The sequence below is a fragment of the Aphis gossypii genome, chromosome 2, assembly GCF_020184175.1.
Source record: "Aphis gossypii isolate Hap1 chromosome 2, ASM2018417v2, whole genome shotgun sequence".
Classification (NCBI taxonomy): Eukaryota; Metazoa; Arthropoda; class Insecta; order Hemiptera; family Aphididae; genus Aphis; species Aphis gossypii.
In genome coordinates, this window is record NC_065531.1 from 53,891,780 (window position 1) to 53,913,411 (window position 21,632).

At 30.2% G+C, this 21,632-nt stretch overlaps 1 protein-coding gene across 2 annotated transcripts in view; it reads right to left on the reverse strand.

Annotated features, from left to right (window-relative positions):
• LOC114129377 (disco-interacting protein 2) overlaps nucleotides 1–21,632 on the reverse strand; it is a 79,990-nt gene that overhangs the window by 6,459 nt on the left and 51,899 nt on the right. For both annotated transcript variants that reach the window (XM_050198959.1, XM_050198958.1), the window contains exons 2-6: nucleotides 20,352–20,426; nucleotides 17,561–17,680; nucleotides 822–959; nucleotides 393–663; nucleotides 105–271 (exon numbers count right to left, since the gene is read on the reverse strand). In XM_050198959.1, coding sequence (XP_050054916.1) covers nucleotides 105–271; nucleotides 393–663; nucleotides 822–959; nucleotides 17,561–17,680; nucleotides 20,352–20,426 — 771 coding nt within the window. The remainder of the gene's footprint in view (nucleotides 1–104; nucleotides 272–392; nucleotides 664–821; nucleotides 960–17,560; nucleotides 17,681–20,351; nucleotides 20,427–21,632) is intronic.

A 21,632-nucleotide genomic window follows, 5' to 3' on the forward strand; every position in this document is an offset into this window, starting at 1 on the left:
TGGAAGAAACAATATGATATAATATAACAGCACGAACACAATACACGAAAAAATAATTCAAAATATTCAATTAATGTATATATTTTATCAGATTGTTTGCTCACATGGAGGTCGGACGTTATGCAAAATGTCAGCCACTTCAGTCACTTCGGGCTTATTGCGTTTGATTTTATCCTGCTCCTTAGGAGTCTCGATAATCGTCCTGGATTCATCCCAATAACTGGGACCGTTGTTGCCGGACATTCCACCTCCAGGAGCACCATTAGGAATCCTGTAAACCCAAAACAATTTGGTCAACAAACAAATAAAAATAATTTTTTAAATGTTTAGAAAAATCACGGAATTTTATCATTTTGTGGTCTAAAAATACAATAGGAGGTTTTCGTGCTCACTTGGTGTGATGGTGATGGTGATGATGTCTGTGTTGCTGCTGTTGCTGCATCGACGGCAAGGGTTGATGTTGTGGTCCATGAGTAGCAGAAGGAGTAATGGTAGTGGCAGCAGGAGCAACAGTCTTTGGATGTGGCGGAGTATCTCTAGCTGACCCACCCGTACTACTGGTATCCGCTCCGCTGCTCCGTTCACGTCCACCACTACCGCGGTCTTTGATTTCTCCTCGGTCAGGTATATGGTCACCTACGCTATCGTCGTCTGAGCTCGAATCTGAAAACACATGATACAAAAGTGGTTAAAGATTTACTTTTAAAAAGTAACGTGGGACATAATTTGTTCTTCTTCAATTAATCATACATATATTTAAAATAATAAATTGAATGACAGGATATTATTATTATTATTTAATAGTAAGAATATTAACTCACCGGTTTCGTTGCGCGTGGTGCCCGACCGATCAGGACTTCTTGCCATAACTGAGGTACGTTTACTGGGCATCGGCAACGACGGTTTGGGCCTAGACTGCATTGCGGCCAGAGCTTGTTGTACTGCTTCTTGTCGCACTTCTAAAATTAGAAAAATGCATTTTGTTATTATAATTTCTTGCATACATCTCTTTAATTATCAAATTATAAAATAAAATAAATAATGTGATACATTTTTCATTAAATTATATGAGATAAGCTATATAATATTACACAATATAGTTAAATACAACTGGTGTTATAGTTACTATGTAGGTATATATATATATTAAATAGACTTAAGACTATAGAGGAAGCTCAAGTCTACAAGAAACCTTTAACCGAAAAAAAGCATAATAAATAATAAAAGCAACTAATTACATACACACATATACCTGTAGATTATAAGAATATATGCGTACCTTAGAAATACTATTTGTGTAAATTCGACTTAATATTATAACACAAGACATAAACTCGCAAATAACGAAACAAACAACTTATTTTATAATACTTCTCTTATTAATTCCATTATAAAAAATATAACTATTATAACTAAATGATAAACGCAATGTAGTATAACCGTGATTAAGTTTAATTTAGTTTGATGAACTGAATTGATTTTAATGAAATTCTACGGTAAAATAAATAATTATTAACAAAATATAAATTTAATATATATCTACTGTTTAAACATTTTTCTTGAAATGAGAACGTATGATGGTACACCTAACCTAACCTATCTTTACTGTACTGCACTACACTTGCTGTATACTGTACTGCCCTTGTTAGTTGCTCTTACTACCTATGTAATTAATAACCTGTTATCTATACAATTATCACGAGAATTCGGAATACAGCCATAAGCAATGTTTGATTTAAGACATTATGAAGATAATCTATATTATAGTGGTGAGTCACATGTGTCGGTTCTGGCGGAATCGATGCTACATAGAGCGAATCGATAGGACTTTTACAATTAAATGATTTATTATTATTATTATTAAATTAATATAAAAAAATAAATACATTTGGTAGATACTAAATAACAACAAACCGTTTTTAAAGTATGCAACAATTATGTTAGATTGCCAACTGTAAGAATGGCGATGATGACAGTCGAAATCAGAATGCATTAAAAGAAAATATGTTAGTAATTTTCTGGAATGACATATAAACAATGAATGTACTTAAGAATATAGAAATTACAATACAATTTGACAAAGATGAATAAATATTGTAAACAATAAAAAAGTACACTATACTTAAATTTTCTTACAACTAATTGGTATAGGTAGTGTGCATAACAATTAAAAGATTTCTGTAAAAAGCATATACATTATACAAGATGACGATCAACCGGGCAGTCATCGTTTCCGCTAAAAATGTGATTTTCGTTTCCACCAAATTCACTTACATTCTATTTATATTATTGAGATGGCGTTTAAGAACCAATAGTCTATCTATACATGAATTTTATTTTTCGTAAGACTCTAATAACAATAATAATACAATATATTTTACTAGAAATCTACTGACATTAAATTATGGTAAAATAATTTTTGATAGTTTACAATTTACATAATCAATACCACTCGATGTAAATATTTAATTTTTAACTACAATTTGAACATACAAAATAAACTATTCTAAGAGTAAGATGCAATAAGAAAAACGTATTTTTAACAATTATGGTGATGTAAAAATATCCTTGACGGTATTGCAACTGAAAAAACTGCATCAAGTTCCGGGCAAAGGACCATAAAAAATATTATACGTTTAGTAAATTGGAATTGATGTACTTGGTAAAAAAAGTTTTATTTACTTAAGTTTAGAGTATTTATAACCATAATAAGAAACGAACTGACCTTACAGTCATATATTTTACGATGAGTGTAATATATGTAGTTATGGGGAAGTGGTATAATGTTGAAAGAAAAACATACTGTTTAAAATTTGTGAATTTCCGTTATAATAGTATGCTATTGACACAATTTAATGAACATGGGTAATAAATAAAATATATTAATATTGCTATATTTTAAAAACGGACGAGAGTATAAAAACTGCTTAATCTTAAATAACTTTAATTAAATTGCATTATGTTTGTTTAAGTATTCATAATGTTCATAATTTATACCTAACTGATATTTAATGTAGGTAATATAATAAATTTATAACACTATATTAAATAAAGTTTATCAATATATTAAATAATACAGAGAGGGGGACATACCTAATAAGAATACTTATGAAAAAAATATTTGCAAAACACAATTCTTTAAAAATCTGACCTATTTTTTTCAAGTTATTTTATAAAAAAAAATGCTATCATTTAACGAATAAAGCAACACTGTTTTAATTATAAACCATTGCCATTTTCTTTGGTTAGCGATAAAATTGTTGGTGTTAATGTCTATAAAAAAAACAATACACAAAGATAAAATGATTGTCCTTCCAACAATTTGGGTTTTGTCTTAGATATCCGGTTGAACGAGTATCCGGGAGGTTTAATGATGTTTTCAACTTCCTTTTACCGATTGTGTGAAAAATATTACTTTTAACCCTCAGACATTGCTAAATAAAAATATAAAATAATTACCAAAAGTTTAAAATGTAATTTTTTCAAAAAACATTATAGAATAAAAGGCGTTGGAAAACGTGCAAATCACAGTATCAAACCATATTTTATCTTTGCCGTAATCTTTTTTTTATTTGTTTCAAAATAACATAAGAGGTTTTTGGTAAAAGAATACCATTCTTAGAAATGAATACTTTTAGTGGGTACTTCCGAAAATGTAGCGACTCTTAAGTTGTTTGTCTCTACTTTGTACTTGTAGCAATTGCAATTCGACGTAGTTAAGTGTTCTGGAAGTGAAAAAGATATAAAAATATGTTTTTCTGATAATTCTTTCAGTTAAGTACACGGTATATACATTAATGACATGAGTACTGCTTTAAAAATTATATTATCCAATTAATTATTTTGTATTTTATTATAAAAGAATAAAATATTGATATAGGTCTAATTATATAGTCTACATATTATGCATGTAAATTTTTCATAATTTAGTATTAACTTTGGGTTTATATGTAAAATTAAGTTTCATTATAGCCATTCATATCAGACAAATATATCTTTACTGAAGTATATGTGTTACATACAAGTACATAGTACACAACAATTATGTTTTAAAATTTTTTTTTTGGAACTACAATTTAAGTTTATACTATTAAAAAATTTAAATTGGTGTGGGTAATATACCTAGATATAGATGATTTAATCGTGAAGTGAATACTATATGTATAGCTTTACAACGTTATATCATTAACAATAATATACGTAATAGTACTGCATCCATTTAGCTTACCATCCATATAATACTCGAAATTATGTACGACCGAATATAATATTTGAAAATGCATATCACCCACAATATCGCATTATATACACGGCAATTAATCGAACATTCGCAATTATACGGAATTCATTATTAAAATTGATATTTGTTCAAAAGTTGTTTACTTAGCATAATTTATTAATAACGATATGAACGATATATTATATCGAGTACTGCGGAGAGAGAAAAATCCACTCATTAACATTTATATGCAGCGTATTTCATTTAATTCACAGGGGTACCCGATTATTGGCTAATCTATATTATAATCGTGCCATTGCTCAGATAATAATATTTCAAAACGTATATTATAAATTACCGAATACGAGACACGTGACGCGTTACTATATTATAAACAACACATTCATAATTATTTTTAATAAAACGATAAACGCCAATTTGTGTACGGAACTGACAAAAAAATGTATATTCTTCAATTTGATCCATCGAGTGTGAAATATATTAATAACACAAATCTCGTTAATTTGAAACTAAGCCGCAAATACCTATATATAGATAAAGTTAATTATTTCAATAATTTGGAATAGTTGGTTTCCGATGAAGTGTGATTATCGATTTTCCTTCCACCGAATCACGCAGAGTCAAGCAGCTGTCTACCTAAATGTATTATATTATACGATAATATTATATATTTGATTATATTTAACTTGCGTACACACAGCTTGTTGTGCATAGCCGCATTTGAAATGTGACGTCGCTGCGGGTAAGTGAGTATAGGACCGAAAGGGTCCGGAAACCGTACTACGAATTATATACTTATGTCAATGCCATAGCATCTTATTTTTGTCACCACGAGTTAATAAATTATCTAAAAATTTGAAATAACGCTTCGGTGGTTTTCACGTTATATTAATAAGCGGAAATTTCTTCTGCAGTAGTTCTCGTACTTCATGTCCCTCAGGGTATTATAAAAGTCAGACTGCAGCAGGAGTATTGTGTGACATTACAATATTGTCAAACACTTATGCACACGTACACACACATACGTGCACTTAAAATACTTATTTTATTCACAGGATCTTAATATATATATATAAGACATACGCTACTTACTTTTGGCTGTTTTTTGATATGATTAAATCACCATAGCGCGGTGTTTATACGTAGTTAAGTTTATATCATACGCGTTTAAAACGTAACACATATCGTTTTACGAGACTTTAATAACAATAATAGTGTTTAAGTACGCTACACGGACTGCAGTGTATAAAATATAAAGGTACAGTGCTCGTTTAAGGCCGGCACACGTTGATATTTATTAGAATACGAAATCTTTTCGTGATTATTACATACGATATAATAATACAGTATACACCTAATAATAATAGTCGTTGCACGGTACAGAGGTAAATGCACAGCAAGTGTTATGTGCATGATTATAGAATGTGTTTATAACATTCAATAAAATTACACTTACTGCACAATATTATATAATATAGGTAATAACTAATAGCATAACGCGTGCGCGCGTGCAGAGTCAACGAATGAAAACCGTCAGTAGGTACATCGACTACGACGGAATAATATTTTAATTAAATGACGATAAACACTGTTTTTTAATCACAAATCGAAACGGTAAACTAACGGCACAGGTATATATTATTGCAGTATTCATAATAATACATTTCATTTTAATACAAACTTTGAGAAAAATAGCTATTGTTAATTTTATTCATCAACTTTCGAAATAAAAATGCTGCAGCGCGTACGTGGGAAGAAAAAAGCAAATCGATACGAACGACATTGTCGGTGCGACAAGAGAGTCTATCGAACGGACTCTGAAAGCCTTCGTGACGTTGAGAGGTAGTTATATATATAATAATATACGCGTATATAGTTGGTCTGTGGTACACCTTTATATGTGGGTATCTACGTATATATAAATCTGAGACGAAACTATACATGGGGTTTCGCACGCGCCTGTCTCCATAAAGGTCGAATTCGAACAAAACACGACAACTTTAACGAATTTCAATTTATTTTTAAGAAAAAGTAAAAAAAAAGGGGTGCAGTCTACCACATTACCGCGGTTTTTTTCCATTTTAATAAAAAAACTGCTCAATGTAACCATTCGTCTTGAAAGCCTACGCGTAACCAAATGCCGGCAGCGCTCGAGCCCATCGCCGACCGACAAAGGTTCGACTACACGCCTGACCCAACAGTATCATATTATAATAATTACAACAACGAAACTCTTCGTACTACGCGTCCAAATAAAAATACATAAAAACATAATGTAATAGGCACGCGCTGCGTGCGGCACTGTGTGGGCCGGTCGACACGATACGACAATGTTGCTGTATTATAATATATATATATATTAATAATAAACCGCGGTTTTATCGAATATTGGAAAAGCAAATTTTTTTCTAATTCCTATTCTTCACTATAGCCGAACAAGCAGCAAAAATGTATAGGTACCTCTCTCCCCGCACTAAAATATATATTATTTTATACCAAAAGCGTATTTTTTTTTTAATAACCGTCTTTACGATGACGATAATATGCTCGCGCACGCGTCAGATTTTATCGCTTCATATTATAAAAAAGAAACGAATGAATTTTTTGCGCATTTCATTACATTATCATCATCATAGATATAATAATAATATTTTATGGTAGAGCCGCAATCGTACTTATGCGGGAAAATGTTCGAGCGGTACTCGAGCGCCCGGCATCGCAAAAATATAACGACCAGAATACGTGCGATTCCATCGGATGTTTAATAACTGCAGATTTTGTTTTCGTTCGTTTCGCGAATTTGAACAGCCACGACGCACTGTAGGCGACTTGCGGCCGTACGCCGATAACAATATCGTCGACAATTTAGTGTACAAAAGGGTATACACTGCAAGTGTGCATAATATATAATATACATATTAAAGCGGTATGACAGACTTTGATATGTTTGATTCCGATCACCGCGATGACTGCCGTTGAGACGCATTCTTCGCGAGTCGTTGACCGAATATTAAATAAATAGACGTCGCGTACACACGTATGAGCGCGTATAGCATTGTTGTTTTTTTAACGTCGATATTATATCCATGGCGTTTTTGAATTAACGCTGTGCATATAAAAGTATTATAAGTATACGTACATATAGGTGTATAATATGGTACATTGTATTATTTATTGTGCATAATATAAAACACATGACGACGCACCTATTCGACGACGATGGACGTTATTGGCGTGGAGGGGACGTATTAGTGAAATATAAATGTACACGGACGATTAAACCGAGTTCAAGTCGATCAATCGAATACTTACGAGAGCCAGAACTATGTATATATATATATTATATTATTATATGTTCGTACGAGAATACAAATAATAATTGAGGAAGTTTTGAACCCGCCAAACTACAGTGGAAAAGGGGTTCGACCGGCAATTTATATTGTCGACGGAAATCCGACAAGAGGAACTGCGATCGTTTTAAACACCGTGATGCACACACGCACGTATTACCCGCAAAGTCGATCCCGAAAATCTGTTTCGATTATATTAAGTACACATTATAAAGACGTATAATTTTTATTTTCTTCACGTTTCGACGAACAATAACTCATTTAATATAATATATACCCACACACACACCTATATAATGTACGTTTCACTAAATTAATATAATATACAGACACATACAAATACAACGATGGATCAGTGACGAACTCTGTACATAATATATTACATTATTTCATATAAATTAATTACAATTTTTAGGCACAATTTTATTGTCAATTTACTATGGAGCGTTAAATTATATTATTATGTGTATGTAGACATAGTTCAAACGGTCATTATAGGTTCGCTGCACTGCAGACGAATGACAACTATATGTATATATGTGTGTGTGTGTGCGTGCGCGCGCGCAGTATTTACTCAGTGCGTACGTAAAAAATAAAAAAAAACAATAAAGCGTATTATATTATATTTTTTTTTAACGTAACAAGTCGTGCGAAAAGGTCCTGAACGAATGTTTACATCGACGAGTTACATACATCACAAACATTTTATACATACACTACAAAGGGTAAAACGGAGATGGCCAATGCTTCTGAGAATTACAATAATATTAAACGTAGGTAGGTACCTATATGCATATAATTGATATAGTGTTAAAATAATACGCATACACGATTATTTTAAATAGTATAACAAGAAAAAAACTTTTTATAATATATAATATTATACTGAGTTAGGTAATGACGACTGGGAAGACTTTAAAATCGCAGCTCGAAATATAAACGGCATAATAATATAGCGTCATACTGATAAATATACTGTATCAGAACACCAAGTATACAATATCAGCAATATGACAGACAAGTTAAAATAAATAAAAAATGTCAACAAAACAATGAATAGGCTTACTGATCATATACGAGAATCCTGGATAATGACAAAGAACTTTTAATTATTATTTAATGTACATATGATGACACATCACGGTCAAATGCATTGTCATCTGCTATTAAAATTTCACAGACCATAGAAACAAATTCCACATTCTTTAAAATCTATATGAAGCGCAAACAGATCATTTTCAATATAAATAAATGAATCTCTTATTTAAAAAAATGTAAATGTATAAACTAAGTAATCTAATAAAAAATACAATATTAGTCTTATAAAAGCTAATATATTTTGTGGTAGTTGAGGTACATAATAATAATAAATATAAATATTATACTAGCAGCAAGTTTATTGGGACTAAAAAAATGGTAGTACAACACTCTGCACTATAAGGTCTAAGTTTATAATACACTAAATTATGAATCTTTTACAAATTATAAGTAGCTAAACACTCATTATCACGACAAATATTATTGTTTTGGGAAATATTTAATATTTATTTTTACTACCTGTTTTAGGTTTTTTTTCTTACTTTTTTGAGAATTTTTTTAATTTATAAAAATCGGATTTTGAATGAGTAGTAAATTAGTAATAATTATTATAATTTTTGAAGTTAGTGATACTCTTTGAAATATTGGTCTCTAAGGTATCATCCCTGGACGAGATGTTGCCAAAGGTTTGTCTTTACCCTTTATCGGAAGTTACTAAATGTAGCAGCAGTAAATAACGTAAAACGGATACTACAGGAGAACGATATTAAATAAAGTAATTGCAGCGATAAAAGAAAATCAATAGGCAGGTAGACGTATATTATTTTAATACTTGTATATATTAATACGCTGCACACCAAATACACGCGCACAAACACATATATACGATGAACGTATAATAAATATTTATGGTGTAAGAACACATCGACTTCTCGGGAGATAAAAATATCGTGAAAATCGAGTAAATACGTTATTTACGTCAAAAGAAACGTGCGTAAACTAAAAGACAAACAGTTTGCGTGACAAAATAAAACTTTAAAAATACTTAGAACGATTTGAAACGACGACCGCCACGGAATTGTACATTAAATGTTTTACGTGGAGCAAGTCACACTCTTGGGGGTTCTGTATACGTGTAAGATATATGTTCATATATTTGCAAATAATGTTGAGGCTGAAGCTCGAGTATAATATACCGCACTCTAATGAGGCTTTCCCGGTATATTATTATATAACCTTAAAAAAATATTGTAAATATGTAAAATTTTCAGAAGTGAGCTTACCACAGAGTCATAGAGGTAATCAGTCTTCTTCCCACCACTAGCTATTTGTGCCTATGGCAATATATACTGTAATAATATCGTTTGATGGTCGTCGATATATTTTATTATAATTTATAAGCGTGCGGTATATAAATACGCAAGGCGGCGAGAGGAGAACCCGCAAGACGATAAAGAAAAAAAAAACCGCAAACGTTCGTTGATCCTATGCAGCCGGTGAATATAATATAAAATAATACATTATAATGTGTATAATATACGAGGATGACGCTCCTCTACGGCGGCGGCGGCAACGGAGAAACATTATCGTTGACGATGGTAATTTTCGGTTTGTTGTACACACACACACACACGCATAAATATATAACATAATATTATACGAACTGGTTACACAAGAACGGGTTCACGACGATCCGCGTGCGTGTGTGTAATCGTCTTTGCAGCAGCTATTATAATAAGACCTATCGACTAGACGGCACACACAGCGGACGTGAGCAGGAAAGAGGATGCTGGGAGGAGATGTAATATTATACACATGCGGCGTGTACACCTATATATATATATATATAATATATACGGTCGTTCAGGTACACACACACACACATGTGTGTATATAATAATCGGGTTAAAATCACGTAATATACGAAGATGGGAGTATATATATGTACTGTTGTGTGCGAGAGGTTAGTCGACTGCGCTGCTGCAGAGTAGGCGATCTGCAGTGTGTGCGTATACGCGCGTCGTCGTTGTGGGAGAAGGGTTGATGAGAGGGGAGAGGTCGAAAGCACTGCATGCTTCCTTCTCATATCCGACGTGACCGCTCGTTAAGAACACTCTGCAGCAGCACCGTTTTCAGCCGCGTATATTATAAATTATAATACATATATATATACATACATACCGGTGCAGTAATAGTTTATACATAAATACAACGTATAGGCGATATCCTATCACCTAAAACTGTTTTTTAGCATTATATAACTATTTGCTATATCGCACATAATATCGACCATATATCCACCGGAAATGTAATGTGTCACTGTCGTGCGTGCGTGTAACGAACGCCGTCGATATTTTCAACAATCGAAGAATCATCGCGCGTAGGTAATACGGTACTATAATATACAATATAGTATTATATACAATACATACGCGTTGCACCTACCTATAATATAGTGTTGTTGCAGTTGTTGCATCCATATATCACCGGTAAGCTGCGAGACGCATTGTATTGCAGTATAAAATACAATAAACGCGTACAACGATTACGATGAGATTTACGACTGAACCACGAATCAGCGGAGAGCCGTTCCCCCCTGGTTCCTCGCCATTAGACGCGCCGGATATCCGATACTCTGCAGGCGCATAAGGATGTGTATAAATAAGAGGCGTGGAGATGAAAAGAAAAATTTTATCACCGTCGATCGGATCGATTACATGCGCGACCGGCAATCTCGACTGCAGATATCCATGCATATAGGAGCGCGAGTCGCTTCGGCGTCATCGCATCATCCGACGATCGTAAATATACATATCAACGCAAACCACTGTCGTGTGAAAAGTCTTATTTTAAATTTATTTTTCAAACGTTTTTATTTTTTGCGAATGTTGATATTGAATAAAAGACAACGATTGTTTGGATCTACGATCTGCGTAAATCTACGGGAGAGCATATATGATTATGTGTAGAGTGCATTAAAAATTTGAGAGGTATTCTCGAGGTATTTAATAACTATCGTGCAGTCTAATCTTAAAATTCTAGTAAATTTATGAATAATAAACCATGTTAGTAAAGTATTTTATAGGTACTGCACGATCATTTACAAAAAAAAAAAAAACTATTCCAATTTCCAGTATATGCAGATGTATGAAATTACTAAAAAAAATGCATACATATACAAAAAAAAGGTCCTTATAGATTAAAAAAATCAGTTCATGGTATTATAAAGCTTTAGTTATTCAGAATCGAAGATGTAGAAAATAGGTGAACAATGCGATACAGCAACGGGATAGGAAACTTTTACCTAACCTATTACGCGCTTATAAACATTATAAATTAATCGCGGATCGTACGCCAAACATAAATCGACAAGAGCTTATGTATGCATTTAAATAACAACTCATTATTATAATAATAATTTATAAAATCAAAGAATTTGTGAAACTCTTTGCAAAACGTAGACTGTTCTGCTACGTCAATATTAATTTATACTTAAAGCTATAATTTTTTGCAAGAAAACACTATAATTCAACCGTATAATATACATGTATAGGAAACATAATATAATATATACTACTATTGCTACTTTCAATGAATCGCAAATAATATACACAGATAATTTTTTCCTTCTATATTGATTACCTGTGTGTTTTGTAGACATAAAATATTTATTTAAAGTATATAAACGTAAAAATAAAGGCACGTTATTTTTAATTTGGATTAAGTACGACTATATAACGGATAATATTGTTTGCAAGTAGAATAATAATTATAAAAGTTGTAATATTATCGTTCGACGGTGTTTATAGAATAGAGAAGATAAAAAATAATAATAAAAATGATTACGTTCTTTCTACGTTGTCATTTAAAATTAAATATGTTTTAATGCCATCGAGCTTTCGAAACGATTAAACTGATTTTGTTGCATTATTCGGGCAGAGAGAAACACGACGGTGTCTCATTAACAGCTACAGATGGAATTTAATTTAAACATCACGACTTTGTAGTGATCCAAGCGAACACTTTTTATTACCTATGTTTATTTTCTTACAAGATCTAACGTTTTATAAAGGCACAATATTATGTATTATAAAATATATAGGTATATAACTCAAATGTTTAATGACCATTTTATACCAGGGGAGAAAGAATACAGCCATTACACAAAAAGGGTAGTATGAAAATTAAAAAAAGACCATTCTTTTTCGTTAACAGCGAAAATTATACAAAAAAAATCAAATGTAACAGTGCTGAAACATAAGACTAGGGTGTTCCGGGAAACAGACTACAGTATTATAGTTATCAATGCCTTAATATATTACCAATAATAATCGAAATCGTCGAAGTTCAGAGCCACAACATAGTCTGGACAATAAAACAGGGAGTACACGCCTCTCTCTTTCTCGGATCAAATAAAACTATTCATAAAGTATATTTATTTAATCTAGAATATATTATTGATGAATTATCTTCTAATAATTATAATATATCTATAACGATGTTGTGGTAATTCCCATAATAGTTAAAATTATAATGCACAACAACTATGAAGAATATTTCGTAGCGTTTAACACATCAAACAAAGTATATGAACCCCACAAATGCTCCTTTTGAAAAAATTCCTTTGTGCTATACAGTGTTATGACCGTATACAGGCTACCACTGGTTAAATATTACTACTATACCGCGATAGAGTGTTTAAAGTTTAGATGAATAGAGTTATTGCTATCCAAACATAAATCTTATTATTTATTACATATTATCTAAATTACTATTATTTTGAAAATGAAACTCATGCCATGACGTCACGCCACATAATATTCGATCCGGTTTGCATGCCAATGGTCACATTCACTTACATATATTATATGTATTATACAATACAATAATATCTAAGTAATAACACTGACACTGTATTGTACATACATATACGAACGTATAATAATATGAGACTCGTCTGAATAGAATATTGTTTTTTTAATCACTATACATATACTATTATATAGGTATTGCATACGGTCGATGACTGGAGAACGATGAAACGAATCATATATATTCATCGCCACCCCCGACCAGGCACGGCGCCAAGGGGGGGCAAGGTGGGGCTCTAGCCCCCCCCCAGAAAACAGATCAGCCCCTTCGCCAGCCTCCCCACTAAAAAATATGTACGATAGATATTGTGTAAAATATCAATATTTAGCTTATATAATATATTTGTCACAACTAAAAAAATTGAGGAATAAATTAAATTTATTATTTGTCTAATAAGGAAAAAATTTACTACAATTTCAATAAAATGTGTTTTGAAATTTGTAAAATAAGAAAAAATCTTTTATTTATTTTTTATTACCTTTATTGAGTACTAATTACTAGATGAAAATGAACAAATAAACGTATCCCAAATCATTGCATTAAAGATGATTGAAACAAATTGTTCATTACTTAACACAATTACTTTAATTTATATTTATGAAATGTAGGTAAGTAAAAGAAACATAATTATTCATTCACAAAGGTATGTAATATTAAAGTCATAAAGAACTTATCATTTTTGTGTATCATGTCATCATTATGAATATAGTTGTTGAAGGTCTGTGATTAGACATTTTATTACATAAGGTACAAAAAAAAATATTTGACATTATTCTTAAAACATTTTTAACTATTCAAAAGTTTGTATATATTATCTGTTTAGACTCTTAGAGCATACAATATAAAACGTATGTACTATATAGATAATATCTATATTATGTTATATGATACGAAAATATTTATATTTCATTAAAATAACTTCAGTATTTGTTGAAAAATTTTAGCCCACGTAAAAAAAATATTTGCCCCACTCTGCCTCCCCTGGAAAAAAATTCTAGTGCCGTGCCTGCCCCCGACACTTAAATACCAATATAGGAAGTGCGGTTCGTATATGCGATCAAATATTTGTAAATTAATTATACATATACACGCATCACAATCACTAGTTCACTACACACATAGCTATGTTCGTTAAGACGATGCGGAATTGTTATTTGTTCTCTACTATAATATACGAAACGAAGACGAGATTAATTATTATATTGTTACCGTCCAATCAAAAATCAATAAATTGTGATCAAAATATCGCTACGGTACAGCAGCTGATGCTGTATATACATTACTACGTCATATATAGTATCAATAATAATAATAATTATGATATTAAATTTATCGAAACCTGCGCACCGCGCCGCGTTACACACCCACGGAGCATTTCATGGTATATAAATTATAAAATTAATATAGTTTGACATGTAAGTGCACTGTTTTCGAAACGTTTAACATGCTCGTAAACCCAGAGTATAATAATTATTAAAGCGTATATTTCGTCCGTTGAACGTACCGTTAAACAATAAATAATAGACGAAAAATATTATAGATAAAAACTACGCACGTCAAAAAAGCGGTATACGCTAAATAGATATGTGGAATAGAGTGTATAGTCTCATTTTCCACAGTATAATAATTATCTCGTGCATGATTCATGTTCCATTTTAACCCTTTATACGTGCGTTCGAGGGTTGAAAACCGAGGTCTATTCATTTGACAAGAGCTTTAGATATGTTTAAAACAACAGTTACGGTTTTCATTTAACAATTTTATTGTTATACCGTGATGGTTCGAGCGTTACATGGTTTTAAGTGAGCTCTTCGTCTGTTTTCGCGCACAAAGAGCATACCACAAATCCACACTTGTAAATTATAAAGAAAAAAAAGAAAGAAAAATTTTAACTTAAAAACGTCTATGATACCCCAGCTATTGCGTCCTACAACGTACTTAAAAAAATATTACATTCGTGTAGTTATAGTGGGGGGAAATAATTTATGGTTGGCCACTTAATATATTCCATATTATAACGACTTGATCACGTGTGCATTTGGTAAACATTTGCGGGTACATAATATGCAAATAATAAGTACAACATTTGGGTATGGTTGTGAGTTTTCAATTATAAAACGATAAAAAAGGATCATATCATTCAAACAGTAAACCGAAGATACCTTTTTTTACCGTAAGTATTTAACCAAGAATTAAAAATAAATAAATGATTATCGGAATCACATAATTAAGGATCATATAATCATATATTAATTTTATATAAAAAAAAAATAACCATTGCTCATTATTTAGAATAGTATTAATTTTTCTGAGATATGTTTTTTACAAAATCAAGTACCTACTTATTAAACCCTAACATTTTAAATTACTCTCATTTTTTTTTTTAAATGTTCGTTATTAAAATAAATATCAAATTTCAATTTTTAAACGACAATAAAAATTATTATAAAACTGAATTGTCATATTGAAAGGAATATTATTTAATATAGAGTAAGACATTTCTAAGAATAAATTGAAATACAATTCTGTAATATAATGAAAAATAGATTTTATATAACTTTTATATTGCACTTTCTATTATGTTTAATGCTTGTTATATTTTATACTTCTATAGTATAAGTATACTCACTCAAAAAGAAATAATAATTTTAAAAATGTTTGCGAACGCGTATAAACATTACAGTACATCTATCCATTTTAAATTGCATGGCCAAAATATACTAGTTTATTTAAATATAATGTAATATATAACTCGTGAGACATCTCAGAATATCAATGTCTATATTCAACCTAAGTATTATATAGGTATATACCATAAAGCCACATATACCTATAGTAAAAAGTATTTCACAGTCGAGAAATTTTAACAGTGAAGCGATGCGTATTGATTTAAACGACATGAACTTGACGACTTGCATATAATCTGTATTCCTGACAATTATACACTATAAACTGTATATATGTATATACATATATATGTAAATAAATTATCGTGGTGCAGCATGAGTCTGAAGATTATCTCGATTATCGGATTTAACTTAAATGTGGCGAGAAGCTTTTGCACACGCAAAATCACAAAATGCTTTGTCTTGAGTTCAAATATCCCGGTTTGTTCGTAGACCTTACAGTGGAGTTCACTGTATTATAATTGGAAATAAAACACAATTTTCCTCTTCGCCTACGGATAATACCTATTATATTATATTTATTGTTTTCGTTTTACGATTGAATTGCATCAACCACGAAAATAAATCCTCATCCGGATTCCAACGCTCGAGTGAATGAAGAGAAAAAAATTAATTCATTCGCATCACGCACGGAGCGCCGCAAATGTCGTCGATTGAATTTGTTACAAAACCGACGGAAAAGAAAACCGAAATCCAAAGTGCGAAAATAGTGTGTTTAACGATTACAATATACTGCCCCTACACACAGGTTCTAGCTTGTTTAAGCAGTAATTTGATTAGCACATTTACAAAATTTCCAAAACACATCGGAATAAAATGCCAGCGAAAGTAATATACCTACGAATATATTAAATATTTTTCTTCCTCCACCACACTAAAACGCTCAATCAGATTTAAGCATGATGAGAATATAATATTTAATATTATTTATGTATATTATACGGTATTAAAGAGCTAAAGTTTATTGGTTGTCACACGTCTAACTCTTCAACCGTCAGTTACTTGTATGAAGTTTGCAATTATGAATATAAAAACAAAATTTTTTTTTTTTTTTTTTTTAGCCGTAATATAGGATGATGAAGCCCGCAATGATCCCACCACATGTCTTCAGCGGTGCGTAGCGTGCACAATATATATAATCAAGCGACAGCGAGCGAAAGAATAGAATATACATGTTACAATATATTATTAAGTCTACGAAGGCAAAATAAAATAATAATATATCAATTAAATATAAATGTCACAAACACCATGCACAACACACCACTATACTATTATAATAATAACAATATCGCACAAAATAAAAATAATAATTATTGTGAAATAAATCGAATAAGAGGGAATGCACAAAAGTTCAAGGGTCTATAATATACCTGAGTGATATCGTTTCTCATTATGAGTGACGCGCCTTTGCGTGCGCCTGGTGCGATGTTGATGGTGTTGATGCTGCTGGGAAGACGGCTGTTTACTGTTCGAAGCCGATGGGGGACCGGCTGTAAAGTACACACAACACACACTCTTGGTTCAGCACATTCAATACTCACAATATATTTATATATAATATTTATATAGGTCGTATATACAGTAAACTTAATAATAATAACATATATTAGGTATCGTAAAAAAGATAGTCGCAAACCAAGGACTTATGATATCTTCCCTATATATAATATATATATACAATAATCATACATAATAGTTATCACAAACTATTGCATTAAATATAAATATAATACATGGGCATTATATCACATACGCAGTGTAATTTTACCTATATAGTCGAAAAACACGAATACGTAATCAGGCACGTCAATAATATTTATTAACCGTGTAACTTTTTATACCTACCTGAAAATATAACCGCATTTATCGTGACTAAATTAAGGTTTTTAATTATTTTGGGATTTATGGAAATTATAGGACCAACAAGGACAAAAACGTTTATAAAATAGGCACGCTCCGTAATCATATTTCTCAAGAATTGGATCGATTGTATAATTTGCAATATTATGACGTATCGAACACTATAATAACGTCAAATTAATTACATTAAATCGGTATAGAATGTTCAAATTGCATAATATTATATTGCATACTGAACTATTGAGATCTTCTATTTTACAAGAAACGGAATACATTCATTGCATAAAAACTCGTATTTTAAATTCAATAATTGGGTGATGAAAGGGTTAAACTTAGGTTAATTATGATATATTTTTGACTAGTATATTATGGTTTTTTACTTACTGAAAATTAGCTATCGGTCTTTAAGTTCTGTAACTTTCCAGTTATATAACTACTTACAAGTATAATACTTAAATACCTACAAACGAAGATAAACAAAATTGAACTAAATTTGTTTTTAATTTATTTAAAAGGTTTTATAAATCGATTTAGTTCTACGAAACATCGCAATATCGCCAAAAGGTTTTTATTAAATTATTTACATAACTGAAATTTCTTACTAATAGATTTAATTACTTAATCCATTATTAGTTATAAGATAATAAAATAATAACACTAAATTATTTCATCATGTACAACTAAGAAATGGATTGAAGTACAAATAAAAGTAAATAAATATATTCCAATTTATATGAAGCACCAAGGGAATTTTGTTATCATTTTCTCTCCCATAAAATAAAATGTAGGTCAATGAATGTCGAAGGCAAGATACATACAAAGATAAATAACTTTTAGCAAATCGAATTCAGGATAATTTAAAAATGTATATAGAGACTGAAGGAGTAAAAAACATCGAATAAATGATAAATTTTCCAAATACTTGTACATGTTTGTTAAACGTTACAAACTGAAAAATAGAGATCATTAACGCATAGTATCTGATGATTAGAGACATTTACATTTATTTTATATAGTCAACAATAATAAAAAAAAAAAAATGATTAAGAATGTAATTATTTGCTAGGAATTATAACTATAAATCATTCTTAAATGATTAATAATGTAATTTAAAATGATTGTATTAATACATGTAATTTTACTGGTATTAATAGACATGTTTAATTTGTAAGTAGGTGGTAATAAAATTAACAGATAATATCTATACGAATTCTGCGACTAGTATAACGTAAAATGAAAACTATATTTTCTAGCTTTAAATATATTACTTTAGAACCCGCCTACCATGTAATTTTTCTTTGACTTAACGATAAACATATAACTTGATATTAATGCATATTTAATACATATATTTAGTATAGTTATTCGTTTTAAAATATGTATAGGTATACCACACATGGTTTATGAAGTACACCGTTAATCATTTATCAGATGTTATATTCGTCTGACATGCCACAATTCACAAAACAAATTTGTACACATACAATTATATATATACATTTATTGCATACCACCCCGACTACGACATACACTAATAAGAAATGAATTTAAAATCAACTATGCATTTAAGCTAGGTATATTAATTATCAATAATCTTTGTCAATTATGTGATAAATAGAATTGAAAATTATTAATAAAAAGGTACATAAATTAATCTAGATTTAATTAATTTAAATATCTAATATATACTTCGGACATCCAAAATTCCAGTAATGCATAAACATTTATCATAAATATTTTAAATTATTTAAACATATTGAAAGAAGAATCTGATAAATTTCTGCAATGCGAATATGCGATTATTATAAAATGCGATTCACGTGAAATATAAATCGATACAAACTCGTGTAAATCTATTTTAAATATATAGGGTACAATAATTTGTATCTGTTTAATATAGAAACCAAATTGTATTATGCATATTGAAAGTACAGAAAAATAAACTCAATACTTTTCAATTTTATTATAAAAATAAAATTCACTTTTTCTAGAGTAATAAATTTTGTAGGACAATAGATTTATTGACCTTACCCTTTGTTGGGCAATCCTTTGTTTTGTTATTTTATTTTTTTTAAGTACGGACCAGAGTACGGCCATTTGAGTTAGGATATTTTAATACGCTTGATCGTAAAAAAAGGACAGACAATAAAGAAGCCTTAATGAAATCGGAAACAAAATACGTATTATAAAAAAAAAAGGAAGATAGTAGATGAAATGATTTAAAATTTATGTAATAGACCAAAAAATGTAAATCGATTAGGTCGTTAAAAAACACGGAAAAAATAGCTAACGACTACAAACCTTGGGGCTGCTTAGGAGCATAAGGAGCCAAAAGTCTTGTCTTCTTTTTCTCGTACCCTTTTTGCGTAATATCACCTGTAGAAAAAAAAAATAATTTCGTTGTTAAAATTTGAACCTTTTTAATCGTTATTGATAAATTATTAAAACTACGATTAATGAAGGGGCGACATTAATATCTATATTCCACAAACGAAATAACAGTACTGTTCTTTGACTACAGTCAATTAACTTTTCAAAAACAGTATATATATCATACGTAGGTACCTTCAAATAATATATATATATAATTGATATATATATCAATGATTATAAATATATATAGGTAGAAAATATCTTAATTTAATGATGGAAACTTCAATATTAATAAGTAATTTTACGCATTAATTTTTAAATATTTTCTTTAGTTTTATTTCAGTGTTTATATTTTAAATATTTTATAAATAAAAAGAGGGGGGAAGGTAGTTGGTAACTACTCTAATGTACAGAAAGTGTCGAGTATACTACATCATTAAATGGTAAGTCACTGCTGTAATGTATGTGTTAAATTATAATTTTTTGATAAGTCATTATTCATTATACATAAATACATAATATACAATAAACGATTCATAATGAATACGATAACCTAGTCTTTATTATTAAATATATTTTATGATATACTTAAACTACTAATATTAAGAAATAGTACGAAAAGATAACTTGAAAAAGAGCTGAGAAAATGTATGCATTTTTGTCGTTGCGCTTTAAGCTCAAATAGATTAAATATATTAAATTATATTTTTAAACATTATTTGAAATATATAAAAAGAAATGCATAATGAACAAACAAGCGAAAAATAAAATAAAAATACTAAATTTTAATATCTTATTCAATAATATAGTTTTTTAATCTATATATTTTCACGGCGTGCGCACATAAGTACGATTGGGTAAATAAAATGCAAAACCATTATTCCGGGTGCACAAACGAGTTTAACGGGATAGAATATTTAACAGTTCCTTTAACATCAATTCCCATGATGGTCTGTGTCGCATACATATACATTATATATATATAAACGTATACACACAATTTCAGTGACACTGATGGACTCGTTAAAATTATCAAATTTCTATACGATTCTGGGACATAGTAATAAAATATTAAATACGCATATAACGCAAGTACATATAATGTATTATTATTATACAAATAATGTATACACGGCGTACGCTAAATTCAACAAATTCAACAAAACGACGCAGAACGGTATGTATTTTTTTTAGTTTCTGTACAAATAC